At 53.2% G+C, this 25,556-nt stretch overlaps 1 protein-coding gene and 1 non-coding gene across 6 annotated transcripts; both read left to right on the forward strand.

The window, feature by feature from the left end:
- The first annotated feature begins 939 nt into the window (after positions 1–939).
- Positions 940–25,458, forward strand: Catsperg (cation channel sperm associated auxiliary subunit gamma). 5 transcript variants are annotated; one of them, XM_047528091.1, is made up of 29 exons: positions 940–1,324; positions 2,541–2,827; positions 2,915–2,968; positions 7,734–7,878; positions 7,983–8,109; positions 8,265–8,334; positions 9,114–9,269; positions 12,218–12,389; positions 13,647–13,784; positions 15,057–15,116; positions 15,270–15,392; positions 15,911–15,961; positions 16,061–16,190; positions 16,737–16,848; positions 17,846–18,004; positions 18,091–18,200; positions 19,032–19,245; positions 19,570–19,632; positions 19,723–19,921; positions 20,056–20,174; positions 20,390–20,470; positions 20,566–20,622; positions 22,763–22,919; positions 23,137–23,200; positions 23,313–23,408; positions 23,623–23,712; positions 24,691–24,783; positions 24,875–24,974; positions 25,064–25,458. In XM_047528091.1, exons 2-29 carry the CDS (start codon positions 2,570–2,572, stop codon positions 25,385–25,387), a joined length of 3,522 nt encoding a protein of 1,173 aa, XP_047384047.1. In that variant the 5' UTR covers positions 940–1,324; positions 2,541–2,569; the 3' UTR covers positions 25,388–25,458. The 5 variants fall into 5 exon arrangements, with proteins under 5 accessions (XP_047384047.1, XP_047384046.1, XP_047384048.1 ...); XM_047528090.1 differs by lacking the exon at positions 940–1,324 and having other exon boundaries at positions 2,291–2,827; XM_047528092.1 differs by lacking the exon at positions 940–1,324 and having other exon boundaries at positions 2,291–2,827; positions 7,803–7,878.
- Trnaa-ugc (transfer RNA alanine (anticodon UGC)) lies at positions 9,743–9,816 on the forward strand. Its single transcript has one exon. It is a non-coding gene; the product is annotated as a tRNA-Ala (tRNA).
- Positions 25,459–25,556: the final 98 nt, after the last annotated feature.

The following is a 25,556-nucleotide window of genomic DNA, read 5'->3' on the forward strand; positions in this document are numbered from 1 at the left end:
TCCCATTATTGCTCAGGTCACATAAACAACTCGGTTTCATTTAGGTGACTTGGAACTTAAGCAGGAGTGATTCCATTTTGGTTTGAAGTTGGACCTTAGTGTAAAAGCTCAGTTGAAACTAATGGCCTTCTGTACATTTAACAGTCCTTAACTGTCAGGCACCAAAATACAAATGACAACTGTTGAGTTATCGACGGTTTACTTGTGCTTCCCTCTTCAGGTGTTATTTTGTTGGCTTCCCACAATAATGTATGAGATGGATGACCATGTCCACATTTTGCATAAGACAATGTTAAGCCGAAGGTTAATTCATTCCCACAAGATCCCTAGGAGACCAGATTTCTTTTTGAGTTGAAGGACAAGTAGGAATGATGCCTGCTGCCAGAACAGTCACTGGGGACTATTTGAAGGCATTCCTAGCACAAACTTCCCCATTTCCAGTGCCCTCCGTAGGCACTTACCCGGACGCTTGAGCCCCGCCCCCAAACCTTAGCGTCGGTTGGGAATGCGCGTTACGGTGGAGACCGGGCGTCACGCAGGCTTGTCTCGGGAAAGGCGGAAGTTGGTTATGGAAGTGCGGGCGGCCATTTTGTGACTGGGCAAACCGGGGCGGGACAGGCGCTGCCAAGCAACGGTTGACCGGTTTTAACCAGGTGAGTGGTACCGCGGGGCGGGGAGAAGAGGGCGGTGCCATCCCAGGGGGGATGCGGGGGGCGGGGAGGGGCTAGTAACGGGAGGGGAGGGGAGGGGGCGGTAAGGCGGGGAAAGGCAGGGGAAGGCAGGGACGCGGCAGAGAAGGGAAAGCGAGAGGCAGGAGAGGGGTGGAGAAAAGGCGGGGCGAAGAGCAGGGCGTGGTTAAGGGCAGACGCAGGGCGATGAGTAGGGGCGGGGCTAGGAGAGGCGGAGCGTAGAGCAGGTAGGTGTTCGGAGCATGGAAAAGGCTGGAGAGCAGAGGTGGAGGGGGAAGGTGTCGCGGCTCGAGAAGGGGAGGTTTGAGAAGTCAGCGCCGGCGTGGAACGAGGAGAGGGCGCAGGTCCAGGAGAGGTCTCGAGGCGAAAGGAAGGCCCGCGGCGAAGGGAAGGCCGGTGGCGAGGAGAGATTCAGGGGCGAGGGGACGGCCCTTGGCGAGGAGAGATCCAGGGCCCAAGAGAAGCCCCGAGGCGAGGAGAGATCCCGCGGCGAGTGGAAGGCTCGTTTCGAGGGGAGATCCTGGGGCGAGGGAAAGACCCGTTTCGAGAAATCCCGTGGCGAGGAGAGATTCCGGGACGCGAATAAGGCGGGTGGCGAGCAAAGATGCCATGGAGAGGAGAAAGCCCAGGGTGAAGTAAGGGTCTCTAATGAGAAGGGGCGGGGCGAGGAGAAAGCGTGGGGCGAAGAGAGACCCGGTGGGGAGGAGAGGGTCTCTAACGGGGCGTGGCGTGGCGAGGAAAGGGGGCGGGGCGTAGAAAGGGGGCGGGGAAAGAGGAGAGGGCGGGGCGAGGAGCAGGCGCGGGAAGAACAGCTCGCCAAGGACCAGGGGAAAGGGAGGGTCGAAAAGCAGCGGGTTGAAGAACCGGGTCGGGGCAAGGGTAAGAAGCAGAGTGAGGAGCAAGCCCCAGGCAAGAAACAGGGTCGGGGACAGGGGAAAGGGCGGGGCGTGGTGAAGACCCGAGACAGGGACCCGGAGAGGGACGATACCAAGGGTAGGACCCGTTTGCTGAGCAAGGCTCAAGGGAGGAGAAAGGGACGGTGCGAAAAGAAGGGTGGGAGTCGGGCAAGAAACGATGGGAGAGCCAGGGGCAAGAACAAGAGTGTGATCACAAGTTGGAGCAGAAAAGGAGAAAATAGGAGGGGTTCGGTCAGAGCGAGGAACAGAAACAGAGACTTAGTGAAGAGCAGGGGAGGAATACTAAGAGCGGGCGGAGCAAGAAACAAGAGCGGAGCAAAGTTACGGGGAGAGACGAGGAGGCGGGGCGAAACGAGATACCCAAGTAAGGACAGGGCCAGGAGCAAGAGCAGGGCTGGGGCCCGGAGCAAGTACTTGGTTGGGACCAGGAGCAAGAGCAGGGCTGGGGCCCGCAGCAAGTGGGGGGCTGGGACCAGGAGCAAGAGCTGGGAGGGATCCAGGAGCAAGAGCTGGGAGGGATCCAGGGGCAAGAGCTGGGGTGGAGCCAGGAGCAAGAGCTGGGGCGGAGCCAGGAGCAAAAACTGGGGCGGAGCCAGGAGCAAGAGCCGGGAAGAATCCTGGAGCAAGAGCCGGGAGGGATCCTGGAGAAGGAGCCGGGAGCGAGCCAGGAGCAAGAGCCGGGAGAGAGCCAGGAGCAAGGGCGGGGGCAGGGCCAGGAGCGGGGGCGGAGACCGGAGCAAGAGCAGGGGCGGAGCCAGGAGCAAGCGCAGAGGCGGAGCCAGGAGTAAGAGCAGATGTGGGACTGGGCGCAAGAGCAGGGTCCGAGTCAGGTGTAGGGTTGAAACGAAGTGCAGGAGCAGTAGCAGGGCGGGATCATCGAGGTCAATCCCAAAGTGCTGTCTTGCACGCCGGTGTTGATCCCCGCGTTCTCCAGGTTCTAGCTACATTGTGCGCTACCCAGCCATGTCCCCTGCCAGCCCTGTGTGGCTAAGAGTCCGACTTCTGAGGGTGCTGTGGGCACTGCTCGCGGTGCTACCGTGGCCGTGGAAGCTGTGGGCACTCATCCACAATTTCCAGGAGTGCACTTGGCAGGTTGCCTTGAACAAGTTCCAGAGGGTGGGCGAGAACTTAGAGAGTGATCGCTTCCTTCATCAAGAGCCGGTAGACACAGTGCGCAATGTGTTCAACATGTTGGTGGACTCACCCATCGACCGGCGCGAGGTGAGGGATCCAGGATCAATTGAACCAGAGGAGTCCTGAACCTGTGTTCCACTTGGCTCTGCATATTTCACTCACCTCTCTTTGCAGAAATACTTGGGTTTTCCTTACTACCTGAAAATCAACTATTCCTGTCATGGACAGGTGAGTGGGTGTAGTGAAGGGTTGGCTGATTCTGTCAGTCTCAATTTCTCTGTCTTTGACTATTTATTTATTTATTTATTGGACTGGGGATCGAACCTAGGGGCCACTGAGCCATATCCCCAGTCCTTTTTATTTTTTAATTTTGAGACGGGGTCTTGTTAAATTGCTTAGGTTCTTGCTAAATTACTGAGTCTGGTCTCAAACTTGGGATCCTCTTTCCTCAACCTCGAGTCACTGGGATTACAGGTGTGTGCCACCATGTCAGGCTCTCATCTTTTTAACATTTGAATAGTGATGATGCTATGAAATCCTGGGGGCCTTAAGGATTCAAGAAGATTATGTAGGTACAGTTCCCAGTGTCCCCCTAGGGATATATTAGGTGCCTAAAAGTGTGGTAGAATCTTTTTTTTTTTTTTTTTTTGAAGTAGAATCTTATGCGTTTGGTTTTCCTTTTCCTTATAACTAATGATGTTGAACATCTGTTCATGTACTTGATTGGCCACTTATCTCTTTTTGGAAAAAAATGTCTATTCAGGTCTATTTCTTTTTTTAATTTTGAGGCAGATATCACTAAGTTCCTGAGGCAGGCCTCAGACTTTGGATCCTTGTGCCTGTCCTGCTGGGATTACAGGCAAGGGCCACAGCACCTGCCTTGTTTTTTGTTTTTTTCATACTAGGTTTTAAACTTGGGGCCTACCAGATGTACAGATCTACAGCCCAGTCTTTTTTTTTTTTTTTTTTTTTAATATAATTTTTGAGATGGGATCTTTCCAACTTGCCCAGTCTGACCTCAAACTTGCCATCTTGCCATCTTCCTGCCTCAGCCTCTTGAATAGCTGGGTTATGGGATTACAGGTGTGCCACTTACCCATTTAAATTGTTTTGTTGAGTTGTGACAGTTGTTGTTTTGTTTTGCTTGCAGCACTGGGGATTGCCCAAGGGGCGCTCTCTACCACTAAGCTTCGTCCCCAGGCCTTTTTAAATGATGTTTTATTTCAAGATAGGGTCTTGCCTCACCAAGTGCCCAGGCTAGCCTTGACTTTCAATCCTACTGCATTGGCCTCCCAATTAACTGGGTTTACAGGTGTGCACAGCACACCTGGCTGTAAGTTTTTTTTTTTTTTTTTTTTTTTTTTTTTTTTTAACCAGGGATTGAACCTAGGGGAGATTAACTACTGAGCCACATCTCCAGCCCTTTTTTATTTTGAGACTGGTTCTCTTTAAGTTGCCTAGATTTGTTTTGTTTTGTTTTGTTTTTTTGGTATCAGGGATTGAACTCAGGGGCACTTGCCCACTGAGCCACATCACCAGCCTGTTTTTTTGTATTTTACTTAGAGACAGGTCTCACTGAGTTGCTTAGGGCCTTACTAAGTTTCTGAGGCTGGCTTTGAATTCATGATCCTCCTGCCTCAGCCTCCCGAACTACTGGGATTCCAGGCCTGTGCCGCTGCGCCCAGACAAATGAGTTTTCTTCCGTGGTTTGTACTTACGGTGTCATAGGCTTTGCCTAACCAATGGTCATATAGCCTTTCTCCTATATTTTCTTCTAAGAGATTTTTAGTTTTGACTCTTTACACTTAGGTCTTTGATCCATTTTGAGTTATTCTGTATAAAGTGTGAGGTAGGAATCCAATATGTGAGTATCCAATTATCTCACTACCATTGATTGAAAAGATTATTCTCTCCCCATTGAATTATCTTGGTACCTTTGTCAAAAATCAAGTGGCAGGGCCTGAGGTTGTGGCTCAGTGGTAGAGCACTTGCCTAGCATGTGTGGGGCAGTGGGTTTGATTCTTAGCACTGCATATAAATAAATGAATAAAATAAAGGTCTATCAACATCCAAAAAAATCAATTGGCAATAAATGAAAGACTTTTTTGGGCTCAATTCTACCTGGTTGATTTATATGCTATTCATATGCCAGTACCATATACTCTTATTATGGTAATTTTGTAACAAGTTTTCAAATTGGGAAGTTGGAGTCCTACAACTTTGTTCTTCCTTTTCTACATATTTTTTTCAAGTAAGTTTTTTGAGGATAGTAGAGTATTATGGTTCAGAACTTCACCACCTAGGTTTGTGTCTGTAATCAACTAATGTTCACTTGGAAAAGTACGGTAGAAAATACAGTTTGTTCATTGTTTGGGAGCCAGGCTGCCTGGGTTCAAAGTCCAACTCTGCCACATAAAAACTGTGTGATCTAAGTCAAGTTATTTAACCTCTCTGTGTCAAAATTTCCTCATCCTTAATAACGTTATGATCATAATCATATCCACTTCATAATATGATTAAACATATATGAAACACTTAGCACAGTGCCTGGTTGATAGTAAGGGTTCAGTGAATATTAGCAACATATTACTAAGTATTTTACCCCAAGAACCTTCTCTTCTTAGCAATAAAAGTGTGGAAATAATACCTCTTTCTGTTCATTCAACACCTACTATGAATGAGGCCTCTTTTTGTTAGAAGTAGTACAGTGGTAAATGAATCCATTTTCTGTTACTGTATCAAAGTACCCAAAGTTGGGTATTTATAAAGAAAAGAGGCTTATTTAGCTCACAGTTTTGGACACTGAAACTCCAAGATGATGGTGCCATCTGTTCAGCCTTTGGTGAGGGTCACCTTGTCACAACATGGCGGAGAAGAGGGTAGGCAAACTGTTGTGTGCAGAAAAGACCAATCCTGTGGGCAAGCCTGGCTCTATGACACCTCCCTTTCTTGAGAACTAGCTCTGGGAGACCAGCATTAATCTCTTTAAGGATTAGGTCCCCAAAGACCTTATCACCTTGCACTGGTTCCACCACTTGCCAGTGTCACCACGAGGGCCAAGCTCTGAGCACACAAGCCTTTAGGGATCAGCACACTTAAAACCACGGCCAAAGGGAAACAAACGATCACGCTTTCGTTGCAGATTCAGTCTACCAGGAAGCAACCCAGGAGTCAAGTACATAAAATAATTTTGTAGAGAAATGTAAAGAAAAAAATAAAATGAGGTGATACTTTAGAAAGGAGAGGGGGCAGGCCGGGTGCAGTGGCGCACACCAGTAACCCTAACTGACTTAGATGACTGAGGCAGGAGAACCCCAGGCTCAACACCAACTGGGCAGCTTCTCAAGACCTCATCTCAAATTTCTTTTTGTAGAAGGGATTGAACCCAGGGATGCTTAACCACTGAGCTATATGCACAGCCCTTTTTATTTTTAGAGACAGGGTCTTGCTAAATTGCTGAGGCTGGCCTTGAGCTTGTGAACCTCCTGCCTCAGCCTCCTGAACTGCTGGGATTACAGCCATGTGCCACCATCCCCGGTTGCAAGACCCATCTCAAAATAAAAAAAATAAGAAGGTCTGGGGATGTAGATCAGTGGGAGAGTGCCCTTGGGTTCAATCTCCAAAAAGAAAGGAAAAAAGGCAAGCAGCTGGCCACTGTCATGGGGCAGTGACTGGGAGAGGTCTCTCTGAAGAGGCTTGAGCAGAGGATGAAAAGGGACCACCAGGAGGGAGACGGGGAAAAGCACTCCAGGCTCAGGGAACTGCCAGAGCAGTGACCAGGAAATAGGAAAGAGGTGGATGTGTAAGGAGCCCTGAAGAGGCTCCTGTGGATGGAGCAGAGTGAGCAGGAGGAGAGAGGCCAGGGAGGTTATGGGGGAAGATTTTTAAGGCCTCATGGGCCATGGTGAAGATATGGCTTTGACTCTGAGTGACTTGGGTCTCAAGAAGGCTCTGAGCAAGCCAGGCACAGTGGCGCACGCCATAACCCCAGTGCTGGGGAGGCTGAGGCAGGAGGATCACAGGTTCCAGGCCAGCCTAAGCAACTTGGTGAGACCCCGTCTGTAAGTAAAATACAAAATAGGGCTGGGGATGTGGCTCAGTGGGTAAGTGCCCCTGGGTTCAATCCCCAGTACCAAAAAATAAAAATTAAAAAAAAAAAAAAGAAGTCTCTGAGCAGAGGAGGGGTGTGATCTGGCTGGGCCTCCTGGCTCAGGTGGGAGCAGGGAGACTGTGAGGGGCTGCTGCCATTGTTGCCCCACCAGCACCCACTCCCCTGTGCCTGGGAGCCTCAAGGCAGGGTCAGAGACAGGTGGAGGTCAAAGACCCTGGCCAAGGCATCCCTTGATGAAGGTTCTGGCAATGGAGGTCTGACCGTGAAGTCCTTCCCCTTGCCCCACTCCTCAGCCCCAAGCCCAAGTGAGGCCTTCTGCCGGGTGCTGCCAGGCGTGCCTGTGCTGTTGCTCACAGGTAACACTTCTGCGTCCCTCCTGCCACTGCCCTCAAAGCCCTGCTGGCCCTCAGCGCCGCCAGGATTCTGGCACATCCGGGAGATTGTCCCGATGCACCTCACCCTATTCCTCAGTCCCTTTCTAACAGTCCCTCCCGGGCTCACCCTCAGACCCCAGGCCCCCTACCTGGCTGCTCTCCCAGGCAGTGAGCTGGAAGTCCCTGGTGGGCGCTGGGCACACTGGAGTCCGGGGGCTGCTGCGAGCCCTCCCGCTGTGCTCTTTCCACTTTGCCTTGCCCACTACCCTCCCCAGACACCCCTGCACACCCCTTCTGTCCCAAGGCCCACCCCCGACTCCCTCCCTGCTCCTCCTCACCTGCTCCTTCCTCCACTCCAGCCCCATCCTCTGACCTTCCCATGGCGCACAGCCCGCCCTCCCCGACCCACCCAGGAATACGGGCCACTAAAGGGGGCTTGAGGCAGGGGGGACCCAGAGGGCCCAGAAACTGTCTTAGGGGTCTGCCTGTGGGGCCATCTCTCCCTCAGGACTCCGAGGACCTGGTCCGCAGGGGCCACCTGATAGGGCTGAAGCCTCTAGTGCTGGTCACTTTCCAGGCCCCAGCCAACTTCTACCGCTGGAAGATAGAGCAGCTGCAGATCCAGATGGAGGCAGCCCCCTTCCGCAGCAAAGGTGGGCCCCTGGCTGGGGAGGGCGTGCAGGGGGCTCCCCAGGGTGTTCTGGGCTGGAGGGAACTCCCGGGAGGCGCCAGTACCTCTGCCCCCTTGTGCCAGCAGAGCCGTGCCCGGCAACGGAGGTGTGTGTCATGAGCTGGTACACGCCCATGCCCATCAAGAACGGCAGCGTGGTCATGCGTGTGGACGTCAGCAGCAATGGCGTGGGTCCTATCATTCCCAACCAAAGGTGCCTTTGCCCGAGGCCGGGGTGGTGGTGGGAGACATTCTGGGAGGAATCCCTGGTCCCATCCCCAGGGAGCCAGGCAATCCGGGAAGGTGACCTCCAGCTGTTGGGTGAGCCCCTGAACTGGCCCTGCCCCACCTGCCCCGCACGCGTGCCAGGTTCCACGTGAATATCAACGGCTTCCTGAAGATGGAGGGAGACAAAATCCAGTTCACAGTGGGAGATGAGGTGAGGGGCCCCTGCGGGCAGCCAGAAAGGTAGAAGACATGGGTTCTGGGCCGACCGGGCCTTGGCCAGGCGCCCCGCTTACTCCCAACCAAGAGCACCTCTCACCAGGCCCAGGAGGAGTGCTCTCCTGGGGACACCAGAGCGAGCCTGGGGAAGGTGCCCTCACACCCACTTCAGTGAGGCACAAACAGGCCAGGAAGGGAGGGGACCGTTCGCCCATAGTGTCTCCGCACGCACATGTGGAAGGAGATTTAAAACTAAGCCTGACTTCTGCCCCGTCACTGCGTGCATGTCCTGAGTGCTCAGTGCAGCACTAAACAGTATGACCCCAAAGGGCGTGAAAATCAAGGTCATTCCATTGTAGGTTAAAGATGGCTAAGCACTCAGGAGGGAAACCAAACAGGCCGAGGGGAATGGGTCAGTTCGGGAAGAGAGTGCCATGTTTGATAGAATCAAGGAGGGCCTGTTGAGAAGGCTGAGGTTTAAGTGAACTATGGAGGAGGTGAGGAGGGGTTCACATTTATGCTGCGACAAGGTCATCTCATACAGGAGGAACAGCCTGTGCAAAGGCCCTGAGGTGGCAGCGCGTCTGGTATATTTGAGAAGCAAGGAGGAGGCCAATGGGACTGGAAGAGGGTGGGGAGAGTGGTGGGGAGTAAGGTCAGGGAGGCAGGGGGGCAAACTGTGGGGGCCACGAGGTCAGGGCAAGGATTGGCTTTTCCCTGAGTGGGAGCCATGGGTGAGCAGTGCTGAGCAGCCCTCCTGTCTCTCCCTGGCAGCTCTTTGATCTGAAGCTCAGATACTTTGTGAATGTCCCATCGAGACCCCTGTGGTACAATGTGGACCAGTCACCCGTGCTCATCCTGGGTGGCATTCCCAACGAGAAGACCCTCATAATGACCAGTACCAACTTCAAGGAATTCTCTCTCGTGGAAGTGAGTGGTGCAGGGCAGACAGCAGGCTGGGGTCTCTGGAAGGGAGCTGGGCCTCAGCTCTCAAATGGGGGGCCTGCAGAATGGGACCCCAAAGACACCAGTCCCCACCAGATAGCATGAAGGAAGGTTCTCCTGCCAGGTGACCCGGTTTCAAATCCTAGTCCTCCCACTTCCTCACTAACCCTTGGGCAAGTTACCTCCTTGGCTTCAGATTCCTATCTGTGAAATGGGAATAGTATTTACATTTATATTTATTTTGTAAAATCATCGTGAAGGTAAGTTAATAGCATCCATCACGAATGGTATATATGTGCCTTAGTGCCTTCTACACTGAGGAAAATTCAGCACTGACTTACACCTGACCCTGAAAGTTTCAAATTAGGAGTCACAGGCCCGTATTGTCCCAGAATGGGGAAGAAGCATCTGAAGTCAGGTTCTTGGGTTTCAGTGGCAGAAATGCGTTTGGAGGGGCTGGGGAGATAGCTCAGTCGGTAGAGTGCTTGCCTTGCAAGCACAAGGCCCTGGGTTCGATCCCCAGCACCCCCCAAAAAAATGCGTTTGGATGAGTTACTGCATTACTGTAGCCACCCGCTGAGCTACAGCCCTGGTTGGTTTATGCAGAAAAATGGATCTAGTGGGTGGGTGCACGTAAGCAAATTCCCATTCCATCCGTGACCGCCCAGCCAGAGGGGGCTGGACACCACATGGCTGCTAAACCAGGGTACCAGGGAGTATGGGGAGAATACTGCCCAGAATGGAGGAGGAGCCTGGAGCCTCAGTCACACAGGAGGCAGGAGGGTCCCCGAGCCCAGCAATTTGAAGTCAGCCTGAGCAACATAGCATGATCCTGTCTCAAAATAAAAGAGAATTAAATGAAAGAATTCAGGACTTCTTGCTGAGCCTGACCCAGGAGTTTTAACAACGTCACCACCAAGCCTGGGTTTCTCTCTCCATCTCTTGGACCTCATTCCTCTGTCTTGACTTGTTCAAAATATTTCTATCCTCTGGCACCAAAGGCTGAGGGGCCTTGTCTTCCTAGGACCACATCCAGTGGGAAAGAGCTTCCCCTACATGCCCCAACGCTCCCTCCTGGTGGCTCAGGCATTTGTTCCCCCAACATAATCCAGGGGAACCCAACACAGTGCTTTTGAAATTAAATGAGTTGGAGCTGGTGTGGTGGCGCACGCCTGTAATCCCAGCAGCTCAGGAGGCTGAGGCAGGAGGATCGAAAGTTCAAAGCCAGCCTCAGCAACTCTAGAGGCCCTGTCTCTAAATAAAACACAAAAAAAGGCTGGGGATGTGGCTCAGTGGTTAAGCGCCCCTGGGTTCAATTCCCTGTAACCTCCCCAAAATTAAACGAGTCAGAACCCCAATCTTTGCTAAAAAAAAAAAAAAAAAAAAAAATTCCAGCAGAGCCTCAGCTTCCCTTTTGCTCATGGATGTAGGAGAACAGGGAAGTGAAATGAGTAACTGATTTCACAAAGGAAATCTTCCAGAAAACAGCGTCAACCTGAACGTTGTCAACAGGACCGCAGGTTAACATGGCGACTCATCAAAGCCACAAGCTTTTTATGCCGGAAACTGCTGCAGCAGTGACCTTTGCCCTTTGGGCGGCTGACAAGACTCTTTTGGGGATGATATTTTCAGGGACTCTTCTGATGTTAATAGGGGAAGAAGTGGGAAATTCACTGTTTTTTCCTTGACTTGCTGGAATTTCAGCAGCACAGCCTAGATAGAGTTTTGCTTTGATTTATACTTTTTACTGAAAAACATTAGAAAATTCCTTTTTAGGGAAAATTTTCAGACACACCAAAGGAGAGAGAAGGACAATGAACCTAACCTTAATAACTAACAATATTTTGCCTTTTTTTCTGAAATATTTATTATTATTATTATTATTATTATTATTATTATACCAGGGATGGAACCCAGGGACACTTAGCCACTGAGCCACATTCCCAGCCCATTTTTTATTTATTTTTTATCTCGAGGTAGGGGCTCTCTAAGTTGCTGAGGCTGGCTTTGAACTCGCGATCCTCCTGCCTCAGCCTCCTGAGCCGCTGGGACTTCAGGTGTGCGCCACGGCACCGGGCTTTCCTCTTTTCTCGCTGTGTTTGTGCTGGTGGTGTGGGGACCAAACCCAGGGTTTACACCCCAGCCACATTATTTTTTCAGTGCCAGGGATTTAAGCCGGGGCGCTCTATCATGGAGCCACATCACAGCCCTTTTTATTTTCATTTTAGACAGGGTCTCACCAAGTTGCCCAAACTGGCCTGGAACTTGCAATCGGCCCACCTCAGCCTCCTGGGCCGTCAGGATTACAGGCGTGTGCCACCATCCCCAGTTTCATTTATTCTTAGTTGCCTCCCTAAGGTTGCCATTTCCATAGTCATGTTAAGGGTTCAGCATGTGAATGGGGGCAGTTCATTCTGTATTAGTCCATGTTGCCTATAAGCCGGTAGTGAGCTCTAGAAACTTGCTTTAGAGTCAGTCTCCTAGAATCTAAGAACCCTCCACTGTCCTGCTGTTAATGATATCGTCAGCGTTAGTAATTAACTGGTCACTAGATTTAGGTCGTATTAACCTGACAGTTAAGGTAGAGCGGAAGTGTGAGCATGAGATGTTTTACATCCACATGGATACAGCCTTGACTATAGTGAGGGGCACAGGGACCGCTGAGTGCCGTTGGGCATGCTGTGCACTGCTCAACTCCAGGGGGTACATAATACCCAAACTGGCTCAGGTCTCTCATCTGCTTTTCTGGCCCATGTTGGAGATGTTTGGCCACCAATGTGCCGCTGCAGGCTGAGCAGGGAGAGCACCCTGGGGAACTGCATGTGTCCATCCCAAGCAGTTAGAGCAAGAACCACCCCACCCTGACCCCCAAGGCAGGACATGGGGCTGAGGCCAAAGTCACCAGCTCACCACTAGCCTCTGCTCCCCTGCAGTTGAGCATTGACAGTTGCTGGGTAGGTTCCTTCTACTGTCCCCAGGCTGAGTTCTCAGCCACCATCCATGACGCCATCTCCACGGAGAGCACGCTCTTCATTCGGCAGAACCAACTGGTCTACTACTTCACAGGCACCTACTCCACACTCTACGAGGGCAGCCACAGCAGTGGTGAGGCTGGGCAGGGGCCGCGCCTGGGGTCCTTGGCACCTCAGGCGAGGGGACCCACTGTTGGAGCAGCCGGGAGGGTCAGTGGGGTCATCCGCCGGGACCTGGGACTGGGATTGCCATGGTGGTGGGGAGGGACCCGCCCCCGCCCCTGTACCGAATCATCACCAGCCTGAATGACCTTCCCCAGCCTCGCCAGGTGGGGCACAGCCAGGCTTCCCCAGGCCTTCTTGGAAATTGTGAGCCAGCTGCAGGAAGAGGGAGCATGAGAGGGATTCGGGAGAGCCTTGTGCTGGGCAGGGAGATCCTGGGAGGCCAACCAAGAGAAAGACGGCCTAGGAGGCCATGTGCGGCCAGGCTGAGCGGAGGGAAAGAGACCGATCCAGCCTCCCCCAGTTCTATCAGTCCCCCCACAACCAAAAGAGAGATGTCAGTTATGGAATCATAGAAAAATGGGCTGTGATGTATATCACATTTGCTAATACATGTCCCCGCGTCTTAATTTTCTTCCTTTTTTAGGGTCCTTTACTTTGTACCAGGGATTGAACCCAGGGGTGCTTTACCACTGAGCTACATTCCCAGGTCTTTTTATTTTTTATTCTGAGGAAGGATCTCACTAAGTTGCTGAGGCTGGCCTCCAGCTTGTGATCCTCCTGCCTCAGCCTCCTGAATCCCTGGGATTACAGGTGGACTCCACTGCACCCGATTCTTATGGTCCTCCGACAGTGGGAGGAACCAAATTAAAATTGGCTTAAGCCAAGGAAAATGGATGTGTATTGGCTTACATAGCTGATGGTTTGTTGGTTTCAGGCACAGTTGAATCCAGGGGCTTGCTGTTACTGCCAGTGAGCCTCTTCCTGTAGAGGCCATGGTGATCCTACCATCTCCCAGCAGTTGTATACTTTTGTGTCCCTCAGTGGCCCCAGGAAAGAACATCCTTTTGTTAGTGGTTACAGGGTGGAACGGTCTGATTTTCCCACCTTGGTCATATATCCAGTTCAGAACCAATTAATTGCTGTAGTCAGAAGAGTCCAAGAGAGGAGTCTTCCCAATCTGGACCTGAGGGATGGAGGATGGGTCAGGGAGATTTTCTCAAAGATAGCTGGTGCCACTGCCCAGGGCCCCCAAACACCACACTGAACATGTGTCCCAGCCAGAGAGGATGGATCATAGTCTCACTGAGGCCAGCAGAATGAGACTGGGGGTCCCAGGCACTGGGTCCTGCCGCCTGGGCCTGAGCCCTCCTGCTTGCACCCCCAGGCAAATGGGTTCGCGTCCTGGCCAGCGAGTGTATCAAAAGACTGTGCCCCGTGTATTTCAGTAGCAATGGCTCTGACCACATCATAGCCCTGACCACCGGCAAGCATGAGGGCTACATCCATTTTGGGACCATCACAGGTGAGGCCTCCCCGTGCCCTCCCGACTCAGGTCCTCATCACTTGCCACATGCCCTCAGGACAGGTTCCAGGCTGCGGGATTGTCCCTGGGGGGAGGAGAGGGGTGGGGGAGCTGGTTATGCATTTGTACAGATAAGGTTTGGGAGGGTGTATTGTGTATCTCATGATGCGTTTAGTTTCAAAGGGCAGAAACCCAATTTAAAAATCATTTGCTGGGCGTGGTGGCACACACCTGTAATCCCAGTGGCTTGGGAGGCTGAGGCAGGAGGATGACGGGTTCAAAGCCAGCCTCAGCACTTAATGAGGTCCTGCCTCAAAATAAATGAAGAGGGCTGGGGATATGGCTCATTGGTTTAGTGCCCCTGAGTTCAATACCTGGTACCAAAAGGAAAAAAAAATCATTTAAGCACAAAGAATTTGTGTATTTACATAAATGAAAGAATGGGGCCCAGCTCCTGGCATGGCTGACCCAGGGATTGAGATGACATCCTCGGGACTCCACCTCTAGGCAAGCGAATGTAGTATAGTAACTACTCACTGCAGGTCTGGGGAAGCCTGCTTTATCATAACCCAACTGCATGCTCAATGATGGTACTCACACCTACTTCTTTTGGTTAATATAAAGATTAAATAATCTGGCATATGTAAAGGCCTTAGGCCAGGCGTGGTGCATGACTATAGTCCTAGTGACTTGGGAGGCTGAGGGAGGAGGATCATGAGTTTGAGGTCAGCCTAGGCAACTCAGTGAGACCCTATCTCAAAAAAATAAAAAGGTCTGGTGATGTAGCTCAGTGGTAAAGCACCTCTAGGGTCAGTCCTCATTCACAAGCACGGACACACACACACATACACACACCCTTAGAACAGTACTAGGGACACAGAGTGCTATGGAGGGGTTTATCATTATTAGCCCCCTGATTTGCCTTCATATTTAGGTAGAGACTCTGCTCATGATGTTTAAAGATGACCCCCAAGAGATCCGGCTGGGCAGGTGCTTCACCCCAGCCCTGTGTTCCCTAACACAAGCCCGATACACTGATTGGTCTGCTCTGGGTCACATGCCCAGACAGAAGCCCATTACTGTGACCCATGGAGATAGACATACTCTGATAGGCCAGGTGTGAGGGCCAGAGGGTGAGATCTGCTCCCTGGAGTCCCAGGGGCTAAGGGACAGAGGCTTGGGGAAGACAGGACGGGGAGCTGGTTTGGTGGGCTGCAGGCAGACCAGGGTGGGACAGCAAGGGCTGAGCATGGACCCTACCTTGCTCCACAGATGGCCTTGTGTCCTTCGAGTTGCTGCCCAGGAATCAGTCCATGTGCCAAAGGCTCCTTGGTATCCATCTCAGAGGGGCCTGTGGCAGGAGGGCGGGACTGAGGGTGTGGGAGGGAGGTGGGGTCACCGGGCAGGAGGCCGGTCTTGGGGATGGGTGGAGAGGAATGTGGCCTCACAGAAATGGGGCCACTCGACTCTCCCCTCCCACCTCAGCTGACAGATGCTCCATCACCTGGGCCACCTTCATCTCGGGAGAAAACACTCTCATTCTGCTGGTGGAGATCTACTACCAGAAGAGTGATGAGAAATACTACCAACTGACCAACTACAACCTGAGTACCAGGGCGATGGCTGAGGGAAGCGGGTGGCAAGGATCCGGAGCCCAGCTTGCGGGCTACGTGCCCCTCACAGAAGGGCACTTGCTAGATGAGGGCTGGAGTGGAGCAAAGAGTAGAGGCCAAGTGGGCTGCAGACGCTGAGAGGAGCCAGTGGGACTGGAATGAGGGGGAGCAGACAGGGACCCAGACTGGAGTGGTAAGCAGAAGCCAGGTCTGGAAATCCTTTTGCCCCACAGGAAGATTTGACTTGATTTTACCTGCAGTGAGACTAGGGCTACCAGATACAGTTGTACAGGCCGTGCACTGCACAGATCCCCACCTGCAAGCCCTGCGCCCTAACAGAACTATGTCCTCTCAGAGGCAGGACCTTTTTATAGTTCACCTCAAGAAATTCAGGCCCAAGTGGGAAGCCAAGGGGAAGGGTTTTCCGGGGAAGTCGGGAAGTTGATGGTGTGCTTCTTCGCTGCTGGTTTTGAAAGCCCGCTCTCAGATTTTACCATGTTCTCCCACCTATAGTAACTAATGAGATGAACATCCTCTATACGATGCCACTGTTCATCCCTGATGGTACGAGGGGAGAGCAGGGGTGCCTTCCCAGGAGGGTGGTGGCCGGAAGGAACCCAGGCGCCCCCACCTCTCTGCTGTACTCTTTCTTGCTTTGGTCAGCTGGAGGCCTAGAGTTCCTGATGATCCTGGGGACGGAGACCTACACCAACACTCCCATGGTACCCAAGGGCTTGTTCTTCAATGTGTACAACAACCTGCTCTTCATCTGGGGCAACTTCCTCCTGCAGAGGTAGGCCCTGTCACCCGCCAGCGGCCCAGGCCTGTGCTGCCTGCTCAGCCTCACTAGGGTGAGGGCCCTTTCTGAAGTCACCAAGCCTTCAAAGGATGGACAGATCCAGAAGTTATCAGGACAGGGGTGGGGGAACAGGGATGGGGAGCTGTGCGTGTGTGGTTATTATGGTGTCTGGTGCATGCTAGCCAAGCACTCTGTCTCTGAGTAGAACCCCAGCCCTGCGAGCCGGCTCTTAAAATGGAATCTTAGGGTGGGACCCAATGTTTGCGAGCAATAGAAAAACATTTTCTGGGGACAGTTTAAGACTCTCCCCATCTAGCAACCCTTGAGGAGACGGAGAGATGGAGACAGGGCAGAAGGTCACCCTGGGGATATAAGGTGGGGACAGAAGCTAGAATTCCAGGCTCCCTTGGTGCTTGTTCATAAGGCTAGTGGAGACAAGGAGTCAGCGGGTCCTATGTTGTACAGGCCTGGGCCAGGGAAGCAGGCACGCGGGACGCCAGCTGTCCCGGTGCCCTGAGTTCCCCGGATCTGCTCTTGCAGTTACAACACAGAAAACTTCCTCTACCTGGCGGACTTCCCCAAGGAGTCAACCATCAAGTACTTGGTCAATTCATTCCAAGGGGATGTGGTTATTGTCACCGAGACTGAGGAGGTGGGCTGCCCTGCCCCTCTCCCTGCTACCTCTCTGGCCACCCCCAAGCCCTCCACCCTCTGGGAACCTTGGGAAGGACAGAAGAGGCTCCATTTATAACTGAGTGTCCTGGAACTTACACATGTTTGTAGTTTTGGGTGCTGGGACTGAACCCAGGGCCTCACACGTGCATGGCCAGTGCTCTTCTGGGGAGCCACATCTCCAGCCATGGGGCCCTGGAATTTAGATTAGGAACCTTTCCAAAGTCACCCAGCAGAGTGGACGAGTGGGCAGTGATCTCCTCTTCAGGGGAGGCCCCTGTCATTCCACTGTGCAGTAGTTCTTTCCATGAATATTAAACACTTACTATAGGCCTGGACCTGGTGTTAGGGGCACAGTGGTGACAAGGTCAGTCCTGGGCCCTGTCCTCACATGATCGCTGTTCACTTGGAAATACAGACCTGTTCCCAGACAGTGACAGCTCACTGTGGTCAGGACGGCAAGGGGAGAAGTAGCACCCAGAGAACCTGACTTGCTCTGGGTGTGTGCATACCAGGGAGGGCTTCCTGGAGGGGGAGAGCCTGCAGGCGGGAGGGGTGCCCCAGCTGAAGCGCAGGAAGAGGAGGTCTAGAGTCAGATGTGTGGAGAGCAGTGTCCATAGTGTAGAATGGGAAACAGGCCCAGGGACTGGTGAGACCCCGGAAGCTACCCAGAGTGAGAAGGTAGAGGGCTGAGCCCTAGGAACCCTGTTTTCAGGGGGTGACATGTTAGGGATGCTTCAGTTGCAAGTGAAAGAAACTCCAGCAGACTGAAGCAGTGAGGGAGGCGATCATGGTAGGGCCGGGGCTGGGACCAGCCTCCAAAAGTAGAGAGATGGCACTACAGAGAAGGCACCGTGGGCTCCTCAGGTCCCTCTCCAGGAGGTGACTCCAAGCCTCGCTCCTCACACTGGACTGAGGGAGAGGTAGGGCAGGAGGTCCCCATGGCCTGCACACACACCTCTCTGCTGGGTCCTCAGATCTGGTACCTCCTGGAGGGCACCTACCAACTGAGCAGGCTGTTCCCGTCCAAGGGCTGGGACATCCACGTCAGCCTGCAGGTGATGAAGGAGTCCTCACTCTATGCCTCCAACGAGACCATGGTCACTCTCTTTTATGAAGAGGACAAGCTGTACCAGGTGCCAAGCAGGTCTTCTCAGGGGGGCGCACATGGGGGTGGCAAAGGGGGCTGACACCAGCTGACTTGGCCACTGTGTCTCTGCAGCTGGTATATCTTATACAAAAGCAGCAGGGCCACCTGGTGAAGAGGCAGGTGCCAGTGGAGAATGTGCTGTTGTATAAGCAGTACAACAAGTACCACGTGGAGCCAGAGGGGTGAGAAGGCTGGGCCACACGCTGGCTGAGAGCTCCCATCCTGGGGGTGGGACCGAAGCATCCCAGTGATGACCTTGGGCTGGGATGGGGAGCTCTGCACCTGGAAGCTCAGAGGAGGAACAGCACCCAGGCTGGGAGGAGGTACATGAGCTCTGACCTGAAGGCTGAGGAGGAATTAGCCAGGCGACAGGTGGAGAAGGGCATTCCATGAGAGAGGCATGGGGGACAACCATGCAAAGGCCTGAGGCGGGAAGGAGTTTGGGTGTTCAAGAACAGAAAGTACTAGCCAGAAAGAGCACAATAGTGAGGGGTGAGGGGTGGGGACAAGATGAGCATGGTGTTCACAGGAACTTGGACTTCATCTTGAGGGTCACGGGGATCCATGGATGGGACTAAACGGTGGGATAGAGAGCCAGATTTTACCACGTGTAATAATGATCCTTCTGGTCACCTGCAGAGAGGGTGGGTCAGAGGAACCCAGGTAGGCTGCTAGAGATGGGAGTGGGGTTGGGGAGAGATATGTGGGTTGGGGCTGAGGAAGCAATGGGATGGAATAGACAGAAGGTCAAGTCAACAGGCAAGTGGGACTAACCATAGAAACCATAGAGGGGAGGGGCTCTGGCCTGAGGGACAGCCCAGGGTCCAGAGGCCTCTGGGAACTGAAGAGGAGAGGAACTGAGGCCGAGAAGGTTAGGGCTGGATTAGATCTGGGGAGCCAGTAGAGCAGAGGTGGGAGGCTGAGGCTTGGGGAGGCTCTTGATCCACTGAGCGTGGATATCAGCTGTCCACCCCCCCACTCCCCCACCCCCCACGCCACCGACTGCTGCCCAGGAACTTCCGAACGCTCATCTTCACCAACTTCTGCCCGTTCGAGGTGATGCGCCTGGGGAACCTGCCTAACCCACAGGCCTACACGCGCCAGGAGCGCTACCTGGCTCGGCCCCCGATGGTCTTGAATCCCTCGGGGTTCCACACCGAGAACTCACTCGCGGTCTATCAGGGTCTCGTCTACTACCTTCTCTGGTTGCACTCCAAGTACGACAAGGTGGGCCCCTTGCAGGACGCTGAGACCCCTCCCAGGGGGAACCCGCCTAGAGCGCGGGCCTGTGCAACGGAGCGCAATCGGATTGGTGTCCGAGGTCCAAGGGCGGGGCCGGGAGGTCCGGAGGCGGGGCCGGCTTGCGAAAATCCTTGCAGAGTGGTTTTGGGATTGCGTCGGTTGAACTGAAAGCCAGATTTGGGGGCTGGAATACCTATCTTCTGCTTTGGGTTATGGGCTGGAACCAAGACTGGGAAGGAATCTGCGGCTGCCGCTTGACTAGGATGGTCCCTGTTCCCTCCCCTTCACGGTGTCCCACGGTCCCTGCAGCCTTATGCGGACCCAGTGCACGATCCCACCTGGCGCTGGTGGAAAAACAAGAAACAGGACAAGGTAAGTGCAGAAAGTTGGCAGTGGGAAAGGGGCAGCGCTCAGACACCCCTGAGCGGGCGCTGATTTCGCGGGGCGCATCCTGTCCGCCAGGATTACTACTCTTACCTGGCGAGCAACTGGCTGAGCGCGGGTGGCGTGCACATCGACATGGACAGTTACGAAAAGGTCTACGACCTCAAAGCCTCCTACCGGCTGCCCGAGCGCATCTTCCTGGACAAGGGCGCCGAATACCACTTCTCCATCTTCCTGACCGCGCGCGGGCACTCCTTCGAGATGGGCACTGTGGTCGGTCTGTGAACCCAGCCAAAGTGAAGGCCACGGGGCGGGGCGAGGGCGGCCCCAGTGTGTTTCTGGAAGCGCGAGTCTGGGACCCCGGCACCAACCAAGGGGCTGGGCCTGAACCCCTCCCTCTGTCCCCGGCAGGCAGTGTCTTCAAGGTGCGGAGCAGGGTGTCGGTTGGCGTGGTGGTGGCTGACCCCAGCTGCACGGAATCCTTGGTGCAGCAGAGGGTTCTTGTTAAACGCAACTCGGTGCTATTCTTGGTGAGGCCTGGAACAGAGCCGGGATACGAGGGTGGGCACCGAGTTACTGGGGCGGCGCTGGCTTTTTTTTTTTTAATGCGTAGGAAACGGAGCCCCATTATCATTCTTCTTTTAGTTTCCGCCCACCCCAGCTAAAGTGTGTTTGAACCGTCTCTGGATCCTTGGGCAGGCCTGTATATCCTTTATTTCTGCCTGTTCCTTTTCCCCTACCCCAGGTTACTCTCAGGGATAAAAGCGTTTGCTATGACCAGGGCATTAGTGGACATCACCTCATGAAGACTTCCCTGATGGTCAAGGTGTGGTTCAAGCTTAGAAGGGAGGGAGGGGACATGGGATGATGGGAATGACTGGGCCCATGGGTACCACCATCATCACCTGCTCTTACCCACAGGTGGTGGGTTCCTCCGGGTTCTGCTTCCAGCACACACACCTTGGACCCCGATTGCAAGTATTGGAGCTTGGGGTGCTGGGACCAGGAGTGGGAGGGAAGGGGCTGGGTCGGGTTTCCACAGGGCTGATTCCCAGTGCTCATCCTAGAATCCCATGAATGTACTTGTAATTCTGACCCTTCTCATTCGTTTGCATCATTCATACACCCACCATGCCCTCCTTTCCTCCATCCGAGTTTCCGAAAGTGAAAGGCTGTGTTCTTTCAGATACTTTTCTGTAAGGAGAAGGAAAGTGTCCCAGAGACACGGCTTCTTTTTCCAGTTGGCACCAAGGCCCCCATGACCAGCTTGGCCTTACTTTCACACACACCTCTTCATTTGCTCACTCACATGTTCTGTGTTGATGCCTTTGGATTCTTGGTTCTTCACTAGTTTGCACGCACAGTATCTCCTTTGTGCACAGGCAAATGCTGAGGCTCAAAGAGGTGCAGACATCTACTCAGAGTAACCCCGGGCAGCTGTAGAGGAGGGAGCTGGCCCAGAGCTCTTGTTCTCCCTGCCCACTCTCCAGCAGACAAGGCTCTGGGGCTCCTCCCTCCTGACTTGGAATAACCCTGGAAGTAAAAGTCCACTTGTGATAGCCCCAGGCCCCTTGGATTACATGAGATTTCATGTGATGAACTAAAGGAGCAAATGTGGCTGAATCTGGGTGAGCGAGGAGGGAGATGGAGAAAGATGAGGTCAGAGCAGCAAAAGGGGTTCAGTTGTCTGGGCCCTGGGGGACTCTGAGCAGAGGAGGGACTCAGGTGTTCACAGGGTCCATCAGGTTGCGTGCCATGTAAGGGACAGATGGAGGAGGGGAAGACAAGCAGGGAGACCTGGGAGGGGACCAGGTTGGACAAAACGAGAATGGAGGCAAAGGAGTTGAAGATTTGGAGGAGACAACGGGTGGGTTCTGGATCTTTTGGATTTCTGTTCTTTGGTGTGATGTTGGGATGGAACCCGGGGCCTCCACATCCTAGGCATGTGCTATAGCCCTGTGCTACACCCCTAGCTCTCTGGATCTATTTTGAAGGTGAGAAACAGCAGGATATATTGATGGACTGAATGTAGGTGTGAAAGGGGTTTCAAGGATGAAGCCAAGGCTTTTAGCCTGAACAGCTGGAAGGGACAGAGGTGCCATTTTCCAAGATATGTTCTGGACAGATTGACTCTCAGATGCCCATTAGACCTCCCAAAGATTGGGTGAGTTGATAGCTGGAAAGTCTGGCCCAGGCCTGGAATGGAAAATGCTCACTCTATGACCACCAGCCTCTCTTCCCAGCCACTGTCAAACTGAGACCACCGTCTCTGGATGCCTATGTCCCTTTGATGGTTGGGTGAAACTCCTGTACCCTTCCCCCAAATGGGCCCAAGGACTCTTCACTCTGAAGGCAGTGTCATCTGGGTCCCTGACCTCTGACTTCCATCCTGGACTCTGCTTCCCTCATTTACTGAATCTCCTGTAGGTTTGTAAACTCAAGCTTAGACCTATCACATGACTGGGAGTTTGGTGCTCCATGGGTGTAGTGTCAGTGGTCTTACACGTCATAAAGGTTTCAGAAGCCACTCTGTTCTAATTCCAGTTCTACCACTTAACAGCTGTGCATCTTTGGATAATTGATAAGTTGCTTGACCTTTCTGTGCCTCACTTTTGCCATCTCTGAAACAGGATAATTAGTCTCTACTGTGCAGGGCTGTGTGAGGCTTAAGCGACTTTGATTATGTAAAGCTCTTAGAACATCACTGAGAGACTTATATTTAGGAAGAGCTACATAAGTTATTAAAAATGGTTTCCCTGGGCGTGATAGTCAGGCCTGTAAACCCAGTGACTCGGGAGGCTGAGGCAGGAGGATCATAAGCTCCAGGGCAGCCTCAGCAACTTAGCAAGGCCCTAAGCAATTTAGGGAGACCCGGTTTCAAAAGAAAAGTAAAAAGGGCTGGGGATGTGGCTCAGTGGTTAAGCGACCCTGGGTTCAATCTCCTATATCAAAAAAAGTGAGGGGAGATTGCTTGAATAATAATAAGGAACATCACTCTGTGGAGAGAGCCAGGCGGGGTGGTGGTGTGTGTCAAAGGGACGTGTGCTCCTTGCCCCGGCCTTGCCCCGGCGTCCCAGTCTGGCTGTCCCCAGCACGAGGCTTTTCTCCTTCTGCTCAGGGCAACCTGATGGTGCCAGTGTTTATCGGCTGTCCCCCAGGCAAGCGCCTGGCCTTCGACATCACCTACACGCTGAAGTACATGCGCCTGAAGAACAAACACTACTACGACTGCATCTACCAGGACCCTGAGATGCCCTGCTTTCTCTTCCGTGACAGTGTGTCTGGACCCTTCTTTCCACAGTTCACCTGCTCCCACCGCTCTGCCCTGCCCGGTCTTCTTCCCTCCTTCACCTCCTCGCGGTCCACCAACGCCCCCACCCTCCCGCACCCCCCTCCCCCATCCTCTCCCCTACCGCCCCTCTTGGTCCTCCATCCACTCCTTGGACCAAGTTAATTTCTTCTCTTCCTGGTCTGACCCCTCTGACTCCACAGTGTTCTACCCCTTCTTCTTGATTCAAGATTTGGTAACGGGAGACTCTGGCAGTTTTAAGGGCAGGTAAAAGTGAGACCGGCCTGCGGCGGGGGCATCTAGAGGCGGGCGGTGGAGGGATGCAGTACTCACGACCCCAGGCTGGTCCCTATGCACCTTTGCTCTCTGCTCCCGGCAGCTACGTGCTGAAAGTGGTGGGAGGCGGGCGCTCGCTGGGCAGTATCGTGGACTACAACGAGGAGGAAATCTATCGCTACAACAGCCCCCTGGACAAGTAATCCCTGCGGAGCCCGCCCACAATCTGTGGTCCTTCCCCTGCAGCCCCTGCAGCCAAGCGGGTTTCTTGCTGCAAACCCATCCACCTCTGACTCCCCGCCCCCGCCCATATGCCTAAGCCCCTCCCCAGATCCCGCCCTGAGTACAGGGTTGCCCTCTGCGCTGACGGAGGCGTTCCTCTGCCCGGGCTGAAATCGCGTGGTCCTGCACAGGACTGATAGCAGAATCTGGACCACAAGGACCGCGGGGACCACCCAGGATATGGCCTTCCACATCATGTCTTATGAAAACTCGGGCATTGAGTGAGTGCGCACGGGCCCTCGATCCCCCACGTGCACATCAGGCCTACCACCCTTTATGCCTCTGAGAGGCTTCTAGAGCCTGCAGCCAGCTGACTGCCTTTGTGTTCCTCAAGGGAGGTGGGGGCGCTGATCTGTGTGGAGCGGGACCCTCTGTCTGGAACGCTGGGCCCTCCTGCTCTTTCTTCAGTACTTAGATGAGATGCCCTTTCAAGGAGTAGTACTTCTCCCACTGTTTCAGGTTGGGACAGTTGCCTCTTCTTGGCCCCCACTAACTCCCCACCAACGGTCCCCTGCCTATGCCTCCCCACCCGATCCCTAACTCCCTGCTGTGTCTCCCCATCCTGGCCTGACTGCTGTGAGCCGATACTGTCTCTTGTGGGGTCTGTCTCCCTTTACAGGATCAGATCCTGAATATAAACTCAACATAGTATTTTCTGAATGAAAGAATGAACAAATGAATAATTCATGTAGACATTCATTGACAGTTAAAGGGAAGCATTAATGAATGAAACAATGAGGGAACAAATTATCATATAGGGGTCAATAACTCTTTTAGAGGCAGTGAAACGGAGGAACTCCATGAGTAATCAAAGTCAAATGAACAAGCCCATGGAGTTGCACCTGACAGTGTTCAGCCCATTTATTGAATAACAAATAAGGAGACCACGTGACTGAAGGTGTGGCTTTGTAACTAGTGAGTGAAGGCAGCAAGGGGTGAATGAGGAGATGGCATGCCACAGGTATGAGATCCAGAGTCCAGACGAATGCACGTAACAGGAAGAGCAGATGGAGGCTTGAGGACAGGAGGAGAGGAATGAATGAACTAGGCAGCTCTCTTGGATGAATGGATAAAGGAGTTGATGAAAGAAGGCCAGAGGCTGCACTGGGCATGCTCACCCAGCCCGTGTGCAGTGTAGGAAGGAATCAGAGCTTGGCACCCATGGTTGGTAGCACAAGTGCTTGAATTTGGGCTCCCAGGTGGCTGTGTTTGGAGAACTCCCCATGCTATGACTTGACCCCCCAAGGCATCTTCCCCCCTGAATTCTACTTCAAGGTGCTGGTGAGCAACAGGTGAGCCGCCATGTGTGGTCAGGTTGGGGGTTGAGAGTGTCCTGTGGGGTGCTTGATTGCTTCCCCAATCTTGGATTCCATCCTCCACCAGAGATGTGGACAACAGCACGTACTGCGACTACCAGCTCATCTTCCTGCTGCACATCCATGGGCTCCCACTCAGTGCCAAGCGGGCCCTCTTCCTTCTCATTGTGAGTGGTGGTCTGGGACCTGCCCCGCTGGTGAGGCACAGGGTCCAGTCTGCGGGGTGCACACCGTGCCTGCTGTATGGGCCCTGCAGGTTTCCGCCAGTGTGCTCGTGGGCCTGGTGATCCTCTACATCATCATCTGCCTCCTGTGGCCCTATGTGGTGAGGGCCTGCAGCCACCTCCGCTGGAGGATCAATAACATCATTGCCTCGGAATCCTACTACACCTACGCCACGTCTTCCAGAGTCTTTAGCTTGTCATCTCAGCCAAGTTTCGAGGCCATCTCCAAGGTCCCCTCCCAAGTAGACACCAAGGTGGAAAACCAAGAGGATCAGCCTAAATTGGAGCCAGCCGAGGAGAATCAGCCAGAGAGCCTACTATCTGCCCAACCCTCAGCCTCCCTTAGCTCTCTTTAGAAATGCAACCTGTCACCTGCCCCAGTTTTGCTTGAATGTTCACTTCTTTTTCAGACTCAAATAAAGCCTCATTTCAGGACCATCCATGAGTCCTCATAGGGATTCATGCTTAGTTGATTTGTTCCAGTACAGTTGCACAGATTGCTAAAATATTAAAATTCAGCACTGG

This window comes from Sciurus carolinensis, chromosome 16 (assembly GCF_902686445.1).
Source record: "Sciurus carolinensis chromosome 16, mSciCar1.2, whole genome shotgun sequence".
Taxonomy (NCBI): Eukaryota; Metazoa; Chordata; class Mammalia; order Rodentia; family Sciuridae; genus Sciurus; species Sciurus carolinensis.